Here is a 23718-nt window from a genome sequence, read left to right on the forward strand (position 1 = left end):
CCCCTTATCACATCTTCCCTATCAACCCTAGTAATAATTATGACTGAACACATCAGCTACCAAGGTAAAGAGTAAAGGTGAAAGTGGGTCCCCTTGTCTAATACCCCTTCTAGTTGGAAAAGAATCCCTCACCACTCCATTTACTAGGACGGAATAGTCACAAGAGATGACACAATCAAACACCCAGCTACACCATCTTTCCCCAAACCCACACTTCCTCAAAACCTCTACTAGGAACTGCCAATCCACCAAGTCATAGGCTTTCTCAAGATCAAGTTTACAAACAAAACCTCTCTGTTTTGACCTCTTCATCTCTTCCACACATTCATTGGCATAAGGATCTGATTAATTATCTGTCGTCCTTGGATGAAAGCCCCTTGGGCTTGACTAATAATGGAGGGAAGGATTTCTTTATTCCTCAAAGACAGAACCTTGGCTAGGATTTTATAGATACTAGTCACCAAACTAATTGGCTTGAAGTCTTTAGGATGGATAGAATCAGATTTCTTCGGAATAAGAGCCAAGAAGGTAGCATTATGCCTCGATTGACTATATGCTTCTCTGCTAACACATTAAAAACCTCACAAAGATCAACTTTTATCACCTCCCAACAATCTTGGTAAAAGACCATTGTAAAACCATCTGGGCCTAGAGCTTTGGATCTATCCATCAAGAACACCACCTTCCTAATCTCTTCTTCCTCAAAATTTCTTTCCAGCCACCTAACCTGATCTTCATCCAATCTTGGCCAATCTACCCCTTCTATTTCCATCCTCTCTTCCAAGGGTCTTCTATAAATCGATTTGAAATGATCCACAAACTTTCATCCTGATTAGTGAATGCCTCCCCCCACCTCTAACTTAGACACAAAGTTCTTTCTCCTCCTCCCATTTGCCACATCATGAAAAAACTTAGTATTTCCATCACTTTCCTTGATCCACCTATGCCTCGATTTCATACTCCAGCTTATTTCTTCCCTCAGTAAGACCTCTTCTAGGTCCTTCTTCAAATGTCTCCTTAGATCTCTCTCTCCCTCCTCCATTCTAGATTGGGCCTCTCTTTCATCCAACTCTTCTATCCTAGAGATCAGATTCACCTTTTGCTCCTCAAGTCTTCCAAAGTGATCCCTATTCCAATCTTTTAATTTGGATCTTAGCCTCTGCAGTTTCTTGTGAAATCTTACCCGTTTCCATTTTATCCCCCTCAATTCCTCATTCCACCATAAATTTACTTTATTCACAAAGTCCGAGTGGGTTAGCCACATGTTCTCAAACCTAAAAGGTCTAGGTCCACTAGTAAAATCTTCCACACCTATTCTTATAGAACAATGATCCGAGGTTACCCTAGGCAAAGCTCTAGACACCAAGTTTCCCCAATAGACCTCCCAATCAACATTAATGATAAATCTATCCAATTTCGACCACAAGGGAATTTCCTGTAGGTTAGACCAAGTAAATCTAGCTTGCAATAATGGGATCTCCTTTAACTCACAATCAGCAATAAAGCTATTAAATTTTCTCATGCTAGTTGTGATGGTTTGTTGGGAATTATTAATTTCTTCAAAAAATCTTATCACACTGAAATCCCCTCCCAAGCACCATGGACCTTCCCATAGACCTTGAATTGCATACAATTCCTCCCACATGTCATTCCTTTCTCTATAGTTTATGGGACCATAGACATTAGTTAACACCTAAGTGAAGTCATCCTCTACATTCTTAAATTTGATGGAAATTAAGAACCTCCCTATTAACTCCTCCACTGCCTCTACTATGTCATCTTTCTAGAGTGTGACGATCCCCCCCTGAGGCTCCCCAAGATGTGGCTGAAGTCCACCCTACTCCTCTAGACCTTTGACCACAACTGTCCAGCTCCGACAACTTTGTTTCTTGCAACATAACAATGCCAGGCTTTTCCCTTCTAAGTAAATCCTTAATCACCCTCCTTTTCCTTGCACTCCCTAAACACCTAACATTCCAGCTAACTGTCCTCATAGGCATAGATCAAGAAAGCACCCTCAGCCTTTGACCACAACTCCTTACTTGATACCCTTTTTCCTATCTCCTCTACCATTAAACTCTAGATTCCCTTCTATGTCACAAATTAATCTTTCCACCTCAGATCTTTTTTTTCTTTTCCTTATTCTTTTTTATCTCACTCTTTTTGTTATATGTTTTCACCTGTTCTCTCCTTTCAACCCTTGCATCAACCTGATCCCCTCACCAATAACCTCCACAACTGAGGTCTGAAATTCTCCTCTAGCAGAGTCAACCCCTTCCTTTCCCCTACCCATCACCACTTCTCTGAATCCATCCACATATCCTTCCTTTTGTTTGAGTAACTCAAACTCTGTGCAAATCAGTCTCCAAATTTCATCTACCTCTCCACTCTTCCTTTCAATAGACCCTTCCCCATCTCTCCCACCTTCTTCCACCTCTAATCGTACCCTTGTCGTACCTTCTGGATGGGATGCTGGTACCTCTATTTCAGGCATAGCACACTGGTCAGTAATCACAAGCAAATTGACATCCATACCTGATTGGATAGGGAAAGCACAAGGAATGCTAGGACTGAACTGTTTGCCAAAAACGATTGAGTATAGTGTCGTTTCCTTACAAGGAGACTTTTGTAGAGTGTTCGTGGTAAACCTAACACCAACATCTAACCTACCCCCTTGAAGACCCAAATCCAGTACTCTCCTTTCTAGATCAACCTTATCCATGCTCACGAGAGAGGGTTGTGCTTTTCCATTTAAATCCCATATGCCCTGAGAGTTTTCGTTTGCTTCCTCATCTTGGGATAGTGAAATCTGTCCAGCATTTGGAGCACCTCCTAACCTTTGTTCTTCCTTGGAAAAGTCTGCAATAGTCCCTTCTTCTAAGAACAGAACCTCCGTATTCAAGCTCCCTGTTTCGATCAAACTTTGTTTTGTGCACAGATCGAAACTACCTAGACTCAAGGCTTCATCTGACTCATAGCCGTTGTCACTGCTGCTTTCTTCTGCAGGCCAATCTCCGGATTCTAGCTTTTCTACATCAGAGCGCTTGATGCATCTTGGATTCCGCCTCTCAGGCAACAGCCGATTCAAGCTCTTCGTTGGGATCCACTGAAAGGAACTACTTGACTGCACACTCTGCCCTCCCTTTCGAGATCGTGCGATGGAACTCAAGCAGGAAGATGATAGACGATTAGCATCATCTATCAACTGTTCCCTCCCTTCAGTCATCTACTGTTTTAAGTGAGCATGTGACCTGTTCTTCTTAGACATGGGCTCAAAAATGGGCCCAACTGAAACAAGTTCTCCTCTCACCCTTGGCCTAGGAGAAATAAGAAGGTCCACGGGCTCAATGCTCTTGTCCAACCCCACCTTAATACTTAGCCCACCACCGCGACCCACCCCTAGTTCACCCACCTTATTCCTTGGCCCACCATCTTGCTTTTTAACACTTGCCTCTTCTTCAGTCCCCTGCTCAACATTAAGGTTTGTCGTGGCATTGTTCCCAACCACCTGTGCAAAAGTTCTGCTACATGTCAGGGGGATTTCTTGCATTTTAAGCCTCTGACTTTCCAAAAGCCCCATGTCTTTATGGCTCCCCAAAAGCCATTGGCCCATTTTAGTATAACTCCCAATCTTTTTTGAATCCTCCAATTTGCTTCTTCCACGTACAACTTCTTCTTCAACCTGTTCTCCTCCCTCCATTCTTGCTTCCTTCCACAAGCCTGCTTCAATGGAGGAAACCAGCCAAACTGAAACGAAAACTCCCTCCACTCTAATCTCCACCTTCCTTGGTTATCTTCAGGCCTCACTCCGCTCAGAAGAATAGCTGCAGAGTGGAGGTCTCCCCAGTAAGCACCATCCAATCTCCCTCCACACATTAATGCAATGTCATCTGCTACTTCTTGCCTCCACAGATGGAAAGGCAATCCTATTATCCGTACCAGAACCCCATCTTCAATCGAGAAGTTCTTGGCATTAGAGAGAGGATTCCATTTGAAGATTGTCACAGCCCCCAGATCAGTCTGGAAGTTGACAGCCGAGAAGTCTACTTTGTTCTCGCCAAAATCAACTACAGCTTTACATTTATCGAAGGGAGTTACAATAAACTCACTTTTCAGCTTCAGGTTCAATATCAAGTAATCTGCAATTCTCCTTCAGTCAATATTCTACACCCCTGCCTCTATTATGAACTTGCCGTCCCATTTTTCCTTCTTTGAATATTCCATAACCCTGCATTGACCATTGGCTTTTGCTAAGATCACAGTCTCCTGCTCCATGTTTCCAGTCATAGTAGATCTCTCATACACCCCTTCTTCCCTTCTTCCCTTCTTGAACTCTCCTTTGTTGCTGTTACTCCATGGAGCAAAAATTCCTGAAGCACCTTACTCACATCCCTCCAACCTTGACTTTGTTTTTCTGCCGGGAAACAAACCGGCTGTTTCTTTCCTCCACCGAAAAACTCATCCAGAGCTATGTAACAACCCTTCACATTCTTTCTGCTTTCAACTATATATTTTTTACCTTCATCAGCTGCAATCTCTTGGCTGTTATTTTGCTTACCTTTCGAACTAGCCCCTTCCACAAACTTCTGCAGCCATTCCACTACTTTTATCCCAGTCAACAAAACCATAGCCCTCCTTGCTTCCCTTATCTTCAGCTCAGCTTTCCTCTACCTTTCTCTTCCTCAAATAGGAAATCCTTAGCTTCAACCTTCAGATTTCTTCTCCACCATCCTGCCTCCACGAACCTTCCCTCCATACCTCTCTCTGCCCTTAAAGAATGCCCTAGGATAACCCCCACTCTTACAAATCTCAATTACTTAGCAATAAATTTTCTTCATTTTATATCTTCAAAAAAAAAAAAAAAAACTTGTCCCTTTCAATAAGAAACCTCCACAACCATTTTCCTATGTTCCCAATTCCAAGTTGTATTCCCATTTCACCAAGTGGTCCTTCCTTTCTCCTCCCAATCCCCACAAGAATTCCCTCATAAACTTCTCTACCTACCCAGATAACTTAAACAGAATAAGAAAGGTAGACAAGAAGTTGAAAGGAATAATGTGGTGCTAATACACCTTTAGTTTGCTGATGACATCATGATTTTAGTGAGGATGGCAAGATGGAATGAATTAGGAATGTGAGGAGGGTGGTGAAACTTTTCAAGTGAATTTCCAATTTGAAGATAAATTTGGATAAGAGTTCCTTAGTAGGGATTAACTTAGAGGAAGGGAGGTGGAAGCTTGTGCTAAAATGTTGAGATGCTCTATAGTTGCTTGGCCCTTGAAGCATTTAGGCCTTTCACTTGGAGGGAACCCATGGGAGGATAGCTTTTGGTATCCTATATTTGAGAGGTGTGCTAAGAAGCTAGCACTTGGGAAGCACAGAAAAGGAATTATTTATCCTCGGGAGGCTGTATAACTCTCATTAAATCCACTTTATCCAACCTTCCTGCAAACTACCTTTCTTCTTTTAGAATGTCAATGAGGATAGCTAAGAAGATGGAGAGGGTTATAAGGGATTTTCTTTGGGAACCCGAAGAAAGCAGAAGAGATCACCTAATTAAATGGGATATTGTTTGTAGGTGGAAGATCAAGGAGGGCTGGGGATTGGGACTATTGATATGAAAAATAGAACTTTGTTAGGGAAATGGCCTGTGGAGAATGCCTTTGAAGAGAGAAAGCCTTTGAAGAGAGAAAGCCTTTGGCACAAGGTGTGGTGAGTATTCATGGGCTCATGGCAAATGAATGGGATGTTGGAGTTTTCTCTAGAGTTAGACGAGCATCACCTTGCAAAGCAATACACAAAATTCTTCTAGACTTTCAACAATATCAATGTGATGCCTATTTTGGCAACTTAGACTTGTTTCGGAAAGATACTTGGTTGGAGGAGCCTTCCTTAAAAGAAAGGTTCCCCTTCCTGTTACCAACTCTCCGCCTTTAAGGGGGGAGAAAGTATTAAAATGTGTTGCCCAACTTTCATCTACCCATGAGTGGAATTGGGACTTGGGTTTCATGAGGGGGCTGTGAGGGTTTTGGATTTTCCTGAGGTCATAAACTTTTTGCACCTGCTGGGGGTTTGTGTTTGGATCCTTCTCCTCCTGATTGCAGCATTTGGTTTAACAATCCTTTGGGTAATTTTTCATGTGCTTCCTTTTTAGAGCACTATCTCCTCCCCTCTCTCTTGCTTCCTCCTATTTTCATCTGACCAGTAATAGAATCATTACAGTGACCATTGTAAGCAAAATTACAAACCACACCAACATAGCCTGGCCCCAAAAGTGTCTATATATTACATCACAGCTTAAAACAATTGATCCCTAGCAACCCCTTGCTTGGCCAGTAAACCTAGCAAACCATCTGCACATCTTTTTATCCAAAGGATTGTGGCTTCAACTTCCCTAGCAATGCACTTAATTTCCATGAGAACTTGCCTGTGAGACCACACTCCTTGATTTCCATTTTGCAACCATGAGATTACCAACTTTGAGTCCCCTTCTACCTCAACCCGCTTGAGTCCTAACTGCTTAATTAGTCTCATACCATGCAGCAAAGCCATAATTTCTTCATTTAGAGTCTCCAGTCCCTATTGGTTCTGAGCATAATCCATAATCAACCCATTTCCATCCCTAATTACACCTCCAATTCTAGAGGGGCCTGGATTACCTTGAGAGCTTCCATCAAACACCTTATTGTTACTTGGGGGTATCCAATCTACAATTATTTGATTGCACATTGAACAAGAAGTTGCAACCACTCCCCAATCTCTTACAATGTCAGCCACCATGTACTCCTTGAAGATCTCCATTATTTTATTTTATTTCATTTTTTGATAATTGAATTGTGATTTTAGTACAGGCATCCCAAGGAGAGGCACGAGGTGCAACCTCTCCTTCAAAGAAAATTACAGAAAAAACAGTAGTGAAAAGATTACAAAGCAGCCCAGTATAAGCTTTCCCTATTAGCCCCTTGTTTGGCAAGACAATCGGCCAGCGCATTCACCACCTTTCCATCCAGTATAGGCTATTATTCATGTTCCTAATTAGCCACTTAGCTTTCTTTGGAAGGTCCCTGTAGCACCAAACCACTGGGTCTGAAAAGTGATTGAGAATAGCAGAAATCAAGATTCAAGAAGAGAGAAGAGGAAGAAGAAGGTGGCGGCAGTAAGGGTTCAGAGAGAGATTTTCGAACATAATCTCCTCTTACACCCCTAATCCCATTTCATTAACTTAATTTCAGTAATTTACAAAGAGGCTCTTAGTTGGGCGAATAATTAAAAAGTATATAACATAAGAGAAAAGGCCCAAGTTGAGGCCCATTACAGCAAAGAACATAAAGAAACAAAATAAGAAAACAATCTATGGGCCATTTGGCCCATTTTCTCTACACTCCCCCTCAAGCTGAGCACAGATGTCAATCATGCCAAGCTTGCCAATATCATGCTGAAGTTTATCCTTGGGGATGCCCTTGGTAAGGAAATCAGCTAACTGTCCTTCAGAAGAGATAAAAGGTAGACAAACTTCTCTAGAAGCCAAGCCACTCTTACTCGAATAAAATGTTTGTCAACTTCAATATGTTTGGTTCTGTCATGTTGCACTGGATTGTGAGAAATGTTGATAGCAGCCTGATTATCACAGTATAACATTAATGGCTTATCGTGCTCAATACCCAATTCCTCCATCAAGGATCGAAGCCACAGCAGCTCAGAAACTCCATGAGCCATGGCTCTGTACTCAGCTTCGGCTGAAGATCTGGTAACAACAGTTTCTTGCTTCTCCAAGAAACAATATTACTTGCCATCAAGCTACAGTACCCAGAGGTAGGTCTTCTGTCATCAATATTTCCGGCCCAATCAGCATTTGTGTAGGCTTCAAGTTTCATATGACCATGCTTAGCAAATAGAATTTCCTTTCTAGGAGAACCCTTCAAATAACACAGAATTCGTTCTGCTGCTGCCATGTGAGTGTCCCTGGGAGCATGCATGAGCTGACTAATGCAGCTGATATGCAATGTCTGGTCGAGTAATGCATAGATAGAGTAGTTTCCCAAGTAACCTCTAGAAGACTCCCTTATCTTTCAACAATACTCCATCTGAGGCAGAGAGTTTATGACTCATATCAATAGGAGTAGCAACTGGTCTAGCACCCATCTTCCCTGTTTCAATGAGCAAGTCAAGCACATACTTTCGTTGAGAGATAAGGATCCTATCCTTAGATCGAGCAACTTCTATGCCAAGAAAATATCTCAATTCCCCCAGATCTTTGATCTCAAACTCTGTATGAGGGAAAGATTTAAGATCATTAATCCCTGATACATCATTGCCAGTCACAACTATATCATCAACATACACAATCAGATAAATTGCCAAAGAGCCTCTCCTCTTCACAAAGAGGGTATGATCAGACTGAGTCTATACATAGCCAAAGTTAACAAGGGCAGCCCTAAACATTTCAAACCATACCTTAGGGAACTATTTAAGTCCATAAAGAGATTTCTTTAGCTTGTAGATTTTCCCTTCCATATCTGTGTCATACATCCCTGGAGGAAGAGACATATAGACCTCCTCATGTAACTCTCCATTCAGAAATATTTTTTACATCCATCTAGTAAAGTGGCCAATCTGAATGTGCAGCCAGAGATAGCAGAACCCTCACAAAAGTCATCTTTGCAACTGGAGCAAAGGTCTCCAGATAGTCAATCCCATATGTCTATGTATAACCTTTTGCAACCAGCCTAGCTTTGTACCTCTCAATGGTGCCATCAGCATGATATTCGATGGTGAAAACCAACTTACAGCCTACTAGTTCCTTCCCTTCAGGCAAATCAACCACTTCCCAAGTGTCATTCTTATGCAGGGCATCAATTTCTATTCTCATAGCATCTCTCCATTCTGGAATAGTAAGAGCTTCTGACACAGACCTGGATATTGGGTAAGAAGCAACAGAATAAAGATAACCAAAATATGAAGGAGAGAGCAAACTATAAGAAAGGTGTTTGGAAATGCAATGTGTAGTACACCTTTTTTCCTTTCCAGATAGCAATAGGGACATCAAGGTCTGGGAAGGATGTCTCCAAATGGATTGTATCAGTACCTGTTGTCTCTTCTGTGACTGGAAGTGCAGGAGGCTCATGTGGTGTAGAGGAAATAATCTGCTCACTTCTAGTTCTCTGCTAGTAATACATCCTGGGATTAAAAAGAGGACGAGGAGGTAATGGAGGAGGAATAGGAACAATGGAATGAGAATGAGATGACTGATCCTCCCTTGACTCATTTGAAGGAGGAAGAGGCTCAAAAGAAGACACAACTGGGATAGGAAGGGGGAGAGAAAACAACTGAGACAAATTCTCCCCCATTGAACAATGCCTCTTCCAAGAAGGATCATAAAAAGAAGAAAGCTCATCAAAGGTGACATCCATTGAGACATACCGAGTTCCAGACTTTGGATCAAAACAACAGTAACCCTTTTGTGTGGGGGAATAACCAAGAAAAATGCACTTGTGGGCTTTTGGTTCAAATTTATGTCTCCGGATACTTAGAATGTGTACATGAAAAGTGTAACCAAAGACACAGAGTGGAATAGGAAAAAAGTCCTTGCCCGGATGAAGAAGACTGAAAGGAGACTTAAACCCCAACACTCTGGATGGCATACAGTTGATTAGGTAGGTTGCAGCGAAAACAACATCACCTCAAAATCTTGTAAGGACATGTGAGGCAAATAGGATACTTCTTGCAACTTCAACAATAAGCCAGTTTTTTCTTTCAGCAACTCCATTCTGTTTTGGAGTCCTAACACAGAAACTTTGGTGAATAACCCCCAAATTAGTGAGATAACAGGTTAGGGTTTTCTCAAAATATTCTTTTGCATTGTCGGGTTTGAAAATTTTGATTCTGGTATCAAATTGGGTTAGAACAAATCTATGGAACTGCCTCACAAGTCTGGGAATTTCATCACGGGACTTAATAAAAAATATCCAAGTATATCATGAAAAATCATCAATGAACAAGATAAAATATTTGTAGCCACCCATAAAGGGTAAGTGGTAAGGCCCCCACACATTAGAGTGCACAATATAGAATGGAGAAGATCTTTTATTACTCAAAGGGTAACTGCTTCTACAATGTTTTGACAACTCACAAGACTCACAATGAGGACTTAACAAACTAACTCCCTTAAATAGTTCTAGGAATAAATGACACAATGAAGTAAAAGAAAGATAACTCAAATGAAAATGGCATAACATGACACGACTGACAGACTCTAAAGATGTATCCAAAGGCAGCTTTCCTAGGTTGTCCTTGGCCCTACCCAAGAGTATCCAACAGACATATTCCATTCGCCTCATGGAAGGAAAAAAGGTTACACAGCAGTTCAAAGACTTAGTTAAGCTGCTTACAGATAACAAATTTGTATTTAGTTTGGGTACATAAAGAGCAAAAGGAAGTACCAAAGAGTCTATAGCCTTGATGGTTCCCTTGCTAGAGATAGGAGCAAGAGAACCATCGGCTAGGGTGATTTTATCACGGCCAGGAAGCAAATCATAAAAAATAAATAAGGTGGAAAGACTGGTCATATGGTCAGAAGCACCAAAGTCAATAATCCAAGGGATCCTACGATTACCTGAGATAGTTGCATGATTGGCAGAAGCCCGTATACTTGAATTAGAAAATGCAGAAGAGGTTGAATTTCCCGAAGGGTTGGAAGAAGAGGCCGCACCCTCTAGGTGACTGATCATCATCCTTCCAAACTTCTCATACTTTGCCTTCATAACTGCTAACTGTTCACTAGCAGTCCTCTCTTCAGTTAGGCATCTGTCACTATCTAGACCAGCAACAATATTGGCACTTCTTGCCTTTATATTATCAGACTTCTTTTGAAAACGAAGGGGAAGAAGCTTCGGATGCAGTTTCCAACACTTGTCTTTTGTGTGTTTTGGTTTCTTACAATACTCACAAATAACTTCCTTCTTCCCTGAGCCAACTAGATTTCCTGTAATTCCCTTAGGTTTCAGCCCCATGTTAGCAAAGTGATCATTTAGATCAGCCCCTTGAACCTAGACTAGTCTCCTGCCTTTTTCACTGCTTACCAAGGCATAGGCTTGAGACAATGAAACACTATCCTTGGATAAGATGTTTTGCGTTGTGATGCCATACACAGGATTCAGCCCCTTCAAAAACTCAAACACCTTGTTTCTCTCAACTAGTTTCCTATAGGTTTCAGCATCATTAGTGCTTTCCCAGGCCACAGTTTCCATCAAGTCAATTTCTTGCCAAAGAGATTTCAGTATTGAGAAATAAACAGCCAAAAGCTTCTCCCCCTGCCTTAAATTTTTCACATCACTCCTCAGCTTGTATGCTCTAGCAACATTTAATTTATGGGAATAGGTTTCAGCAACACTGTCCCATATTTCTTTTGCTAAATTCATTCACAAATAGTGTTGATTAATTTGAGGTTGCATTGAGTTCACTAACCATCCAATTACAGTATAATTTTCTTGCATCCATTTTTCATAGGATGGATCATCTTCCGAGGGAGCCTTCTTGCCTCTACTGCAGATATGAATTTTTACTGATTGTAACCATGCTAGACAATTAGTTCCATCTAGCTTCACTGTGGTCACAGCCAGCAGAGAATCAACAGAGGCTCCCGAAACCTGTCCAGATTCAGCAACATGCTTGTTTTCAACTTCTGAAGGGTCCATCTTCTTAAAACACTTCAAAAATAACTTCTAATAACTTCAAATAACAATCAATGAAGACAAAAAAAATATTGTGTTGTGAATCAACCTTTATGCATCCGTACCTGTTAACTACGTCACACCCGGAACCGGGGAGAAACAAAAAAAACTCAGCCGCACCTTGTAGACTTCACAGAACACCGAGCAACTTGAATCAATCTTCGAGATGAAGAACAAGAAGTCTTTCAGTCACTGAGCACCAAGGTCAAACTCCCTATGGGACCAGCAAGTAGATTGCTCTAGTTAATTAGGGTTTCGAGCAACACAATTGATACTGTCAAGGGGACGACAAAGAAAGCCTCCTCTCCAAAAACCACTAACAAATGGGCTGAAAAATATTTCTTTAACTATTCATCCAATTCAGTTCTCCATACACACTGTGTATGAGAAGAAAGAAGAGAAAAGAGAAAAAAGAAGAGCCCGCTCTGATACCAAGAAGAAAAACAGCCTTCTGAAATGAATGGACTGTTCAAAAAGATGCAGAAAAGTGATTGAGAATAACATAAATCAGGATTCAAGAAGAGAGAAGAGGAAGAAGAAGGTGGCAGCAATAAGGGTTCAGAGAGAGATTTTCGAACATAATCTCCTCTTACACCCCTAATCCCATTTCATTAACTTAATTTCAGTAATTTACAGAGAGGCCCTTAGTTGGGTGAATAATTAAAAAGTACATAACATAAGAGAAAAGGCCCAAGTTGAGGCCCATTACAGCAAAAAACATAAAGAAACAAAATAAGAAAATAGTCTATGGGCCATTCGGTCCATCTTCTCTACAAATACCTTGTAGGGATGCTAACAGTTCAGCCCTATTAGAGTCTCCCACACCCATTGGGCCAGAGAATAGAGCTAAGATGTTACAGTCCTTATCTCTCAAGACCCCTCCTATTCCAGAGGGTACTGGGTTACCCTGACTATTTCCATCAAAGTTCATCTTTACACTTCCTTCAAGAGGAGGAACCCAATCTGCAATTACCCTATCTTTCTTGGAAGAGCAAGCTGCTACAGCTGACCAAGTCCTCCAAAGGTCATCAAAGATCTCCATTATTTTCACCCAATGAAAAGCTTTCAAAATAATGCTTTCTATGGTCGCCTCCTTGGATCTGCTGAGTTCTTTGAAAATTCTGTTATTCTTTTCAAACTAATACCCATGGGATAGCTTTCAAATTAATATTTTCTATGATCACTTCCTTGGTTTTTCTGAGTTCTTTGAAAATTTTACTATTCCTTTCTTCCCAAATAGTCCAAATTATTGCAGTTCTCCTGCCTCCTCCTTCCTTGTTAAAGAGATTTGGTACAAACTCATTCCTCCCAAGATTGGGACTTTTTGCGAGAAGTTTATCATGAAAGAATCAATACGATGGATAACCTACAAAAAAAAGGCCTTCTTGGTGGCTTTCTCCTAGTTGGTGTGTTCTTTGCAAGGTTGATAATGAGACTAGTCACCATTTACTAATCTCTTGCTCATTTGTATTTGGGAGTGGTTTTTTCTTTATTTGGATTCAAGTGGAGTGTGATCCAACAATCATTGAAGGTATATTTTGTTAGACAGTATATGCCCTTAGCTTCAATAAGCTTCATGTATATAAACATTTATTTGTAAATGAATAAAGTACATTGTTGTTTCATGTTCATATTGGTATGTTTCTGTGTATTACCCCTTAAACTAAACACTTAAGAGACTCGTGTTAGTTTAGAATGTTCTTATCCATTGGATAGATTTAGGGAGTTTATCCTAATAAGGCTGACACAGGTGTGCTGCCAAGGAGTTGGGGCAGCTTGTCTCAACTGCTAGGGTTAGACCCAAGCACAGGTTGTGGGTGTTTATCAAAACCACTGAACCCGGACCAATTTTCAGTTATGCCCTAGACCTTGGAGATAGGTGGGCAAAACTGTAAAGTTACACATAACCCAAGATTTGATTATGGTACTACACTAGGTGTTGGACTGGGTTGTCTTTGATATGCCAACCAGTGAGATCTATTAAGGGTCAAATACCTGGGTATGTTGGGGTAGTGTAAGAATTCATCTGAGTGGGTGATCATAGTGATAGGATCGGCCCCTTTGTCGGACGAAGTGAATATTAGGGTTTACACTTTCTTTGATGGAAACCTAAACTGTCGGCAGTGAATTTCACCTATGTTTGAATTTTGGTTTTGCAAAAATATTTATATGTTATGTATACTACTATTTTATGAAAAAGGTTTGCAAAAGGTTTTAATCTTGGGATCCATCCGAGCAGAGAACGTGGCACTACACCTTGCAGCTAGGGGAGAGGTCCTTCCTTGTTGGGCAATGTTTTGATCATTATGGGCCGAGAAGTTAAGTGTAAGAGACCATTACAGGGCTGGTTACCTAATGGGCTTTATCTAACATGAGTTCATTATCCTTGGGTCTTCATAGGGTGGTTGAATCTAAGGATCATTTAGGTGTAAATGTTGGGCTCGAATTAGACTAATGCTAATTAGGTCAAGGATTCACTGCCCTGTGCAGTGAATTCGGCCTAGCCTCTTTCAAGGATAGGGCCGGACCCATATGGACTTGTGTGAGATCATTGTGGGGTCCCACACCATACAATATCAAGCCTAAAGTGGCCATGTAACATCTTGAGTTGTGAGCCTTTGAAGTAAATGGGTCTATGGCCCATAATTAATAAGATTAAGTAAGCTGTCACATGACAATGCTCTAGGTCGAATCTGGGTTTGGAAATGGGTATGGAGCACCCATCCACTTAAGAGGATAAGGTTTATCTCTTAATAGAGTCTAGATCCAAATTAGATTTGGATAATCTCCTATTTTGATTAGGAGAGCGCTCCATAAGGAGATAAAAGAAGAAGAGGGTGAACCAGACTAGAACACCACTCTCTCTTGTTCTCTTTTCTTCTCTTTTGTCTTCCAAAAACCCTATCACAACCTAGGCTTTCTAGAATTGATTTTTAATCAGTTTTTCTTTTATTTTTTACAAGAAAAACATTGAAGAAAATCAGGCTCACTTATCCTCATTCGATTCAAGCAAGTTGGATCACAGTTTTGCTAAAAATAGTGTTTCTAAACCAACTTCACCTACACACTACACCATCTTCAGTGGAGGCTGGTTTTAGGACTGATTTGGGCGTGAACTTCCACCTTGTGATCTGCACTTGTGGTATCCGTATCAGGTATAATTTCCCCTTTTGATTTGGTTTCAAATCTAGTCTAGTTTAGTGCGAGATCGATCCGGAAAATTCAGTTTTCAAATTCACTAGAAAATCAGTTCCTACAAGGGTTAGAAAAAAATTTGAAATTTCACCCAGCCATCTAGCATGGTTCGGCCATCCATATGATGGATTCTAAACCCTTCCAACATTTTTTCCCTTTAATCCTTCAAATGTCCGAAGAAAAGAAGAATGGTGTTGTGGAGGCAATTGTGTGGACAATTTGGGAGGAAAGGAATGCCAGATTCAAGGAGAAAGAAAGATCCTGGAGGGTTGCCATTGAATTCATCACTGTTAAGGTGGCATTGGATCAAATCACTGGAACTTTTTTATCCTTTCTTTACAAAGGCATAGTAAGGAATGGATCACAACACAAAAGAAAGAAAAAAAAATCACAAGAGTGGGACACCACTGAAGGAGGGCTTCATCAAGCCAAACTTTGATGAGGGCAGAATGTGGAATTCAGGACCTTTTCTTGAGAAGAGGTAAAGTATCAATTCACTAAAATAGAGGAACAGTAAAATTGGGACCTTAAGGGATAGGAGGTGTGTTCATAGATGAAAAGGGAAAAATAAGGGCCTTGTTTTCAGGACCAATAGGGGAAGGCAACTCTCTAAGAGCCTAAATTTTGGCTGTGATACATGGGGTACAAAAGGCACATAAAATGAAGATCAAGAAGCTAGTGATTAAGAGTGTCACTAAGGTGGTGGTCAGCTGGTTACAGAAGAAGGAGGATGTTCTATGGCTCTATAGAAATTGTTAGCGTAGGGGTATTTCTGTCTTTATACTTAGATTAAGGTTGTTGATCTGTAATATTGTGTTAGAACCAATGCTCCTTACTTAAACAAGGGCACATATGTATTTTCCATTAATTTTAATAATAAAAGCACATGTCTGGCTGAATGGGAGTTATGTTCTTTGACTTCCAGTTCGAACCAGATTTTCTTCTTTTCTCTCTCTCTCTCTCTTTCTTCCAGCTTTCTACCTCTCTCTACGTGACTGATCTCAGACAAACAGAACTCCAAGGCAGGCCGAATCATAACATGGTATCAAAGCCACTTGAATCTGCCTAGATTTCTATTCTATGCGCACCCTATCTAGGGTTTCTCTTGATTTTCCTGCATTCAACTGGAGATAAGGGAAAGGGCTGAAAAGGAGTGATCGCCCTCTCCCCTTGGAGGTTTCTATGCCTCTAGTCGTGTCTTGTGTGGTCGGTTGTTGTGGTTTCTAAGATCGCCCTCCCCTAATCAATGAAGAGAAGAGGGTCGATCTGTGTGGTGCAGTGGCTGTCTTGTGTGGACTGATTTTCTGCTCGTGTGGTTGTTCCTTCAGTGATGAGGTAAGAGATTTCTGTGCATGATTTCTGTTGTGGATCAAATAGGAAGTATGTTTCAGATCATATGTTGGGGTTTCAGACAGTAGTGTGCTAGGGTTTATGCTGTTTTGGTGAGATTTCAGGTAGCCGTAGGAGTAGGGTTTGTGGTGTAAAGAGTACACTTTTCGGCAACAACAAGTGCTGAAATCAGTGTGACGAGTGTGATCTAGTCATGTGCAGTGTGCAGAATTCAGTGGTAATAGAATTCAGCAAGTGTGCAGAATCGGTGATAACAGAATGGGAGATAACAGTGATTGTAAACCTAATGTGATGGTGCCTACAAACTACCTGAATGTTCAGATGACCTCCATTAAACTAAATAGAGAGAATTATGTGCCTTGGGCTAAATCCGTCGAAGTCTTTCTGAAGGTAAAGAAGAAGGTAAAACATATAAGAGAGGAGAAACCCTCCACTGACTTTCACGAGTATGAAGACTGGGAGCAAGAGGATGATCAGATCATCACATGGTTATGGAATAGTATGGAACCCAGGATTAGTGTAAACTTCATGTTTCTTGACACTGCCAAAGATGTGTGGGACCATGCGAAGAAATTGTATTTGGGTTAGGACAATACAACCAGAGTGTATCAGCTGTATCAGGAGTACTTTAATCTGCAACAGGGCAATCAAAGTCTTAAGGAGTACTATGCCAGTATGAGAAACATACGTAATGAGTTGAATGTCTATCACCCTCTCACTTCTGATGTCAAGATTCAGCAACAACAGAGAGAACAACTTGATGTGACTAGATTTTTGGTGGGACTGAAATCTGAATATGAACTAGTACGGGCTCAGATACTAGGAGGATCAACTCTCCCCTCTTTAGAAGAGGTATTTGCTCGACTCCGGAGGACTTCTATCGAATGTACTGAGAACTCTAATATCTCAGATAGATCTGCCCTTGTTGTGTCGAGAGGCCGTGGTGCTAGAGGTGGATCTCGGGGAGCTCAGTCTGGCCGTGGTGGTAGTAGTGGTCCGGTGTATGGCCGAAGTGGCAATGGTGGGCCTACTTATAATCGTGGTGGTGGTCGTACTGGAGGCAGAGATTCAAGGGGAGTCCATGGTAGAGGACGTGGCTCAGGCCTGAGGAGGTGCACTCATTGTGGTATGGATGGGCATACCATTAACTATTGTTATGATCTACATGGTTCATCCTCAACCTGGGCCAATCACGCCATGACTAATGACACCAGATAACTTTAGACAGGAGAATCATTCATCTGATCAGATAACTCCTACATCCACAGATGGTCCCGTGAAGAAAATGGTGAGTGTTCCCCGTGATGAATATAAGAGGTTTATCCAATCACAGCAGACCACGGCAATTTTCGCTCACTCAGGTATGGCTTGTTTGGCATCCACACCCAATCCCTAGATCATTGACTCTGGAGCCTCCGATCACATGACTGGAACTCCAGGTGTGTTTTCTTCCCTATCTCATTGCTCAACATCACAATCTGTCACCCTTGCTAATGGTTCCACATCCTCAATTTGGGGTGTTGGTAATGTTGACCTAGACCCTGTATTCCTCTCTTCAGTTTTGTATGTTCCTAAATTGCCTTTTAATCTTATGTCTATTAGTAAACTGACCAAATCACTTAACTGCTCCATTACTTTTTATCCCTCTATGTGTGTTTTTCAGGATCTCAAGACGGGGATGAAGATTGGTGGAGGGCATGAAGCTGGTGGGCTGTATTATCTTGACGGTGGTGGAAGAACTTCAACAACTCTCCAGTCATCCCTTTATCCTCTCCAGTGGCACTGCCGATTTGGTCATCCGTCGCTAAAAGTCTTGAAGTCGTTAGTTTCATCTTTGAGTCAACTTTCTATTTTGGATTGTGAGTCGTGTCAGTTTGGGAAACACCATCGTGTTCCCTTTAGTTCTAGGGTTGATAACCGTGTGTCGAGTCCTTTTTCTTTGATTAACTCCAATGTTTGGGGTCCTTATAAAGTGATGTCATATAATGGATATAGATATTTTGTCATTTTTGTAGATGACTTTTCAAGGATGACGTGGCTCTATCTAATGAAAGAAATAAGTGAATTGTTTACCATTTTTCAGAAATTTTATGCTGAGATTCGTAATCAATTTGGTATTCACATTAAAGTTTTCCGTTCTGATAATGGTCGTGAATATTTATCCTCATCATTTCAAGAATACCTGGACCAACACAGCATTATACATCAGACCTCATGTACCTACACCCCACAACAAAACGGGGTGGCTGAGAGAAAGAATCGCCATCTCTTGGAAACAGCACAATACCTCATGCATCACATGAATGTTCCCAAACCCTTTTGGAGTGATGCGGTGCTTACCTCTTGCTTTCTGATTAATCGGATGCCCACGTTCATCCTTGATGGTCATTCTCCGTTTATGATCTTGTCCCTAAGGATGTCCAGGAAGCCCTTGCCTCTCCAGGGTGGTGTCGTGCAATGGAAGAAGAACTTTCAGCCCTTCATCATAATCATACTTGGGACCTCACCGTTCTTCCTCCTAGAAAGCAAGTTGTTGGTTGTAAATGGGTTTATACAGTTAAGTATCTGCCTGATGGTAGTGTTGAACGCCTGAAAGCGCGATTGGTTGCAAAAGGGTACTCCCAAACCTATGGTATTGACTACACAGAGACCTTCTCACCAGTTGCTAAGATAGGGTCAGTTCGTGTTGTGATCTCTCTTGCAGCTATGTATGATTGGCCGCTATATCAGCTTGATATCAAGAATGCCTTTTTGCATGGTGACTTACTCGAGGAGGTCTACATGGAGCAACCTCCAGGGTTTGTTGCTCAAGGGGAGGATGGTAAGGTGTGCAGACTAAGGAAGGCTATATATGGGCTTAAACAGTCTCCTCGAGCATGGTTTGGTAGGTTCAGTGAGGTAGTAAAGAAGTTTGGTATGAAATAGTGCCAAGTTGATCATTTTGTATTCAGTCATGACTCTCCGGGAGGAAAAATACTGTTGGTGGTGTATGTAGATGATATTGTTATTACCGGGAATGATAACATGGGTATTGACAGGCTGGAGACTTATCTACAGGATCATTTTCAGACAAAGAATCTTGGCAAACTGAAATATTTCTTGGGGATAGAGGTAGCAAGATCTAAGTATGGTATTAATCTGTGCCAGAGGAAATATGTGCTTGATTTGCTGGAAGAAACAGGCTTGTTGGGTGCTAAACCAACTGAAACACCTATGGACACAAATACTAGGCTAAGCAGTGATATGGGTGAAGTGTTTGAAGACCCTAGCAGATATCGACGACTTGTAGGTAAACTGAACTACCTAACCATTACTAGGCCAGACATCTCATTTGCGGTTAGTGTGGTGAGTCAGTTCATGCAGAAACCTCTGATTCCTCATTGGAGTGCAGTTCTGAGAATTGTGAGGTATTTAAAAGAGGGTCCAGGTCGCGATTTGATATACAAAAGTGGCGGAAAACTTGAAATAGAAGGGTATTGTGATGCTGACTGGGCCGGTTCTATGTTTAATAGGCAGTCTACTATAGGCTATTGCACTTTCCTGGGAGGTAACCTGGTGACATGGAAAAGTAAGAAGCAGACAGTCGTGGCAAGAAGTAGTGCAGATGCAGAATATAGGGCTATGGTGCATACTGCTTGTGAATTAGTGTGGCTAAGGAACCTTCTACAGGAAGTAGGGTACAACATCAATACTCCAATGAAGTTCTATTGTGACAATCAGGCTGCAGTTCATATTTCTTCTAATCCGGTGTTTCATGAAAGAACCAAGCACATTGAGGTTGACTATCACTTTGTGAGGGAGAAGGTGCTAAATGGAAAGCTAGACACTGCATATGTTAATACAGGAAACCAGTGGGCAAACTTATTTACAAAAGGCTTGAGTCGGGGAAGAGTGGACTACATATGTAACTATTATATACTCCTAGCTTGAGGGGGAGTGTTAGCGTAGGGGTATTTCTGTCTTTATACTTAGATTAAGGTTGCTGATCTGTAATATTGTGTTAGAACCAGTGCTCCTTACTTAAATAAGGGCACATATTTAATTTTAATAATAAAAGCACATGTCTGGCCGAATGGGAGTTATGTTCTTTGACTTCCAGTTCGAACCAGATTTTCTTCTTTTCTCTCTCTCTCTCTTTCTTCCACCTTTCTACCTCTCTCTACGTGACTGATCTCAGACAAACAGAACTCCAAGGTAGGCCGAATCATAACAGAAATGAAATAAAAAAGTCCAAGTGGCTAACAGTAGGGATGCATGTGCAAGTGTAATGGGTACAGAGATCAGCCAACTCTTTCGCTGATGTATTGGCAAGACAAAGGGTGGGCAAGAATCAATTAGGCTGAATTTGTAATGTTATTTTTCATGGATTTGAGAAACATTTTGTTCTCTAATTGATGTATAACACATTGTACACATTATTGTTTTTAGTGATTATAAATTTCAGTTATTTATCAGAAAAAAAGGAGATATGGGATGAGACCATTAGAGGACAATGGAGATGGTGACGAAGAGGGAGGAGATGGAGAAAGTGGTGAATAAGGAGGTTGAAGTGAGAAAAACATTGAGATTATTCTTTTTTGGGTGGGAAAGAGTTTGCAAAGAAGGCTTTTCAAGAGCCAGAAAACAAAGAAAAAGAGAAACAACAATATGAAAACATTATTGAAAAAGATAAGGGTCGAGACAACTTTATTGAAGAGGACAGTTTAGGTTCTATCAGGGAGAGAAAGAAGAGGGGAGTAACAGAGGGAGGAGAAAGGAGATAGTGAAATATGATCATGAAATCACAAGGGCTTTCTTTGAGTGATAGATCTGAGGACAAAGACCAGAGGAAGGTTGAGAAATTTTCTAATGCTGTAAGACACTTTAAATGTCAGAGAAATCAAAGAGCTATCAAAGTTTTGAAAGTATTTTTCAGGCTGAGAGGGGTTTATTTGAGGCTGGTCCTCATAAGAAGGTGAAGAAGATAAAGAAGGTTAATAAGAGGAGGATAGTGTTGGATTCTAATTAAGCCAATAAAGGAGGCTCAGTGGATAAAGAGATGATTGGCAATGATATGGAGTCCAGTTTCCGTCATTAGTGTCTTAGTTGTATGAGAGTTGGATTGGGGTTACTGATTCTGAGAATAGTATGTAGATTGTTAGGTGAGTGAAAGGTTGGAACCGAAGATTGGGAGTGGATGAGGTTGCTGCTACCTTTGATACTGATTGGTGACGAAAGGAGGTTCTATTTTGGTTTGGAGTTATTTTGCCCTCTGGGGTGGGTGTACTGATTTTCTATTTGTTTGAGCAGATGTTGGGTCTTTGTTATTGCGTGGTGTTACTTTCTCTTTCCGGTGATTCTTTATCACCTTCTCTTGTACTTTTTTTTTATTTAATAAATTCTATTTTACTATAAAAAAATAATAGAAGTAATATCAAGAAAATTAGAAGAGAGGGACCAGGGGGGCATCACCCCCATCCCACCAAACTTCTCTTCCTTGATCTGCCACTGCAATTCCCACTAGTTTGTTGCTGTCCTGCGCCTGCCGAACTGCTCCGTAGACTAGGTGCTTAAATATCCAAAAAAAAAAAAAAAATCGAAACATCAAAAATCAAACAAAACATGTCCTTCCCCTGGTGAAATTGAGTTGTTGACTTGCTGGAATAGTTCTGTGCTTAATTGCATGTAGAGATCAGAAATAGTAACAGTAGTGCCCTATTGATTTTTGCCTCTCATTATCATTTGCGAATCTTCAAGCTCATTCACCCTAAAGGCCTAAACCATTAAGAATGATAAACCCAGCAAGTGGATATTAAGAACCTAAAAAGGAGAAAAGGCTGAAAGATTGAAAGTAAACTAAACTAAACGATTCAAGTAGTAACATATGCAACTTCAGAATCTATATCCTTTATTATTTATGGGTTTCTGGAAGGCTATAGACACCAAAACCATTAACAAATAGAAGCCCAGACTGGGTTTTCAGAACCCATAAAGGAATTAATAAACGTGTAATATAAAGTTCAAAACCATAAAAATCGTAAAATCAGTCCAGTTTAGCTAAATTATTGCCCATTTTAACATTTGGGCCTCTGATACCGAACATCTAATAACAGAGAGAATAACACTGAAAAGCAGAAACCGAACTAAACTGACCTCCCAGACCAGCATGGCATCTTGATTTGTGCCTTTCTTCCCCTGCTGCGTATACAAGCACGCTATATCGCTGGAGCCATTCAAGAACATCCTCCCGGGAATTCTATGGAGCTCCTGCTCTGCTGCTGATGACGCAAAGGAGCTAGAACTCTTAAATGCATCCTTGTTTCTACTGCTGCTGTTCTTCTTCTTCTTCTTTCTTATCTTACTCTGATTGTAGTCCATAGAGTCTACTGACCCCTCTAACAATGAATAACACGAACCCATTCAACGCCAATGACAAAACAAATGAAATCAAATCAAAGATCCGGAAAACAAAAGGGGGAGAGAGAGAGAGAGAGGGAGAACAAAAGAGATCGAATTGGTCAAGAAAACAGAAGGATCGAATGGAGGTTGCTTAAATGTGTTATTCTTGGGTTTTCCTTGCATTAATTACTTCGCATACGAAGAAAGAACAAAATGGATGGTTTTATACAAAGGAAATCAAGGAGCCGAAAACTATTACAAATGTATTTCTCCGCAAAGTGGGGGAGATGGAAAGATATACAGCTTTTGTTGTTGGAACTTTGGAAAATGATAATAGTAAATCTTTCTTCACTTTTTTTTTTTACTTTCTTTTAAGGATGATCGAATGGATTTTCCTTTTTTTTTTTTTTTTACTCCACTGTTACATAGAATATCAAAAACAGTTATCCATTCAGCACACGAGCTTCCCAAAAAGCTAATATCGTGGATTATATACGTGAGGACGAGCTAACCCGTAGAAACTATGTACCTGCTCATTTTTTTGGTATTATAATACATACGAAGGGTCCATTTGGTTAGTGGTCAGGATTGAAATAGGAATTACTAGGAACTAGAATCAGAATCACTTATTTGGTTTAGATAAGAATTGGAATTGGAAGTTGAAATTAAAATTGATCAAGCTTTTCAGTTTTGCCCTTATTTACAGTGATAATGGAAAAGATTTGGAGGAAGAAGAAGAAGAAGGGCAGGTTTCAGGCTTTATTCAGTTGTTGTCACAATGGTAACATGAGATTTAGAAGAAGAAAAAGAAAGAAGATGGATTCTGGTAAGGGGGTCAATGGACCAGTTTTGGATTGGACCCTCCCATCCAGTCCAAAATTAATTTAGACGGAACAACAAGATATATTGGATTAGACCAATCCAGTCCAAAATATTTATTAGATTGGATTGGACCTGGTCGGTCTGTAACAAATTGATATTGGATTGGGTTGGATTAAGCCAATATCTAATCCATTGATATAAGGTAAAAATATATGTGCCAATAGACTAGGTTTGGGTTGAAACC

The 23718-nt window shown here is 40.7% G+C and overlaps 1 protein-coding gene across 2 annotated transcripts in view; it reads right to left on the reverse strand.

Annotated features, from left to right (window-relative positions):
• LOC104608294 (putative protein phosphatase 2C 66) overlaps positions 1 to 23040 on the reverse strand; it is a 48600-nt gene extending 25560 nt beyond the window's left edge. Inside the window, exon 1 of one of the 2 annotated variants that reach the window (XM_088896410.1) lies at positions 22407 to 23040. In XM_088896410.1, the coding sequence (XP_088752536.1) occupies positions 22407 to 22673 (267 nt within the window). In that variant the 5' untranslated portion in view covers positions 22674 to 23040. The remainder of the gene's footprint in view (positions 1 to 22406) is intronic. The other variant, XM_010274233.3, reaches the window with a different exon arrangement.
• Between the last annotated feature and the right edge of the window lie 678 nt (positions 23041 to 23718).

This window comes from Nelumbo nucifera, chromosome 1 (assembly GCF_055504915.1).
Source record: "Nelumbo nucifera cultivar China Antique chromosome 1, China Antique-T2T, whole genome shotgun sequence".
Classification (NCBI taxonomy): Eukaryota; Viridiplantae; Streptophyta; class Magnoliopsida; order Proteales; family Nelumbonaceae; genus Nelumbo; species Nelumbo nucifera.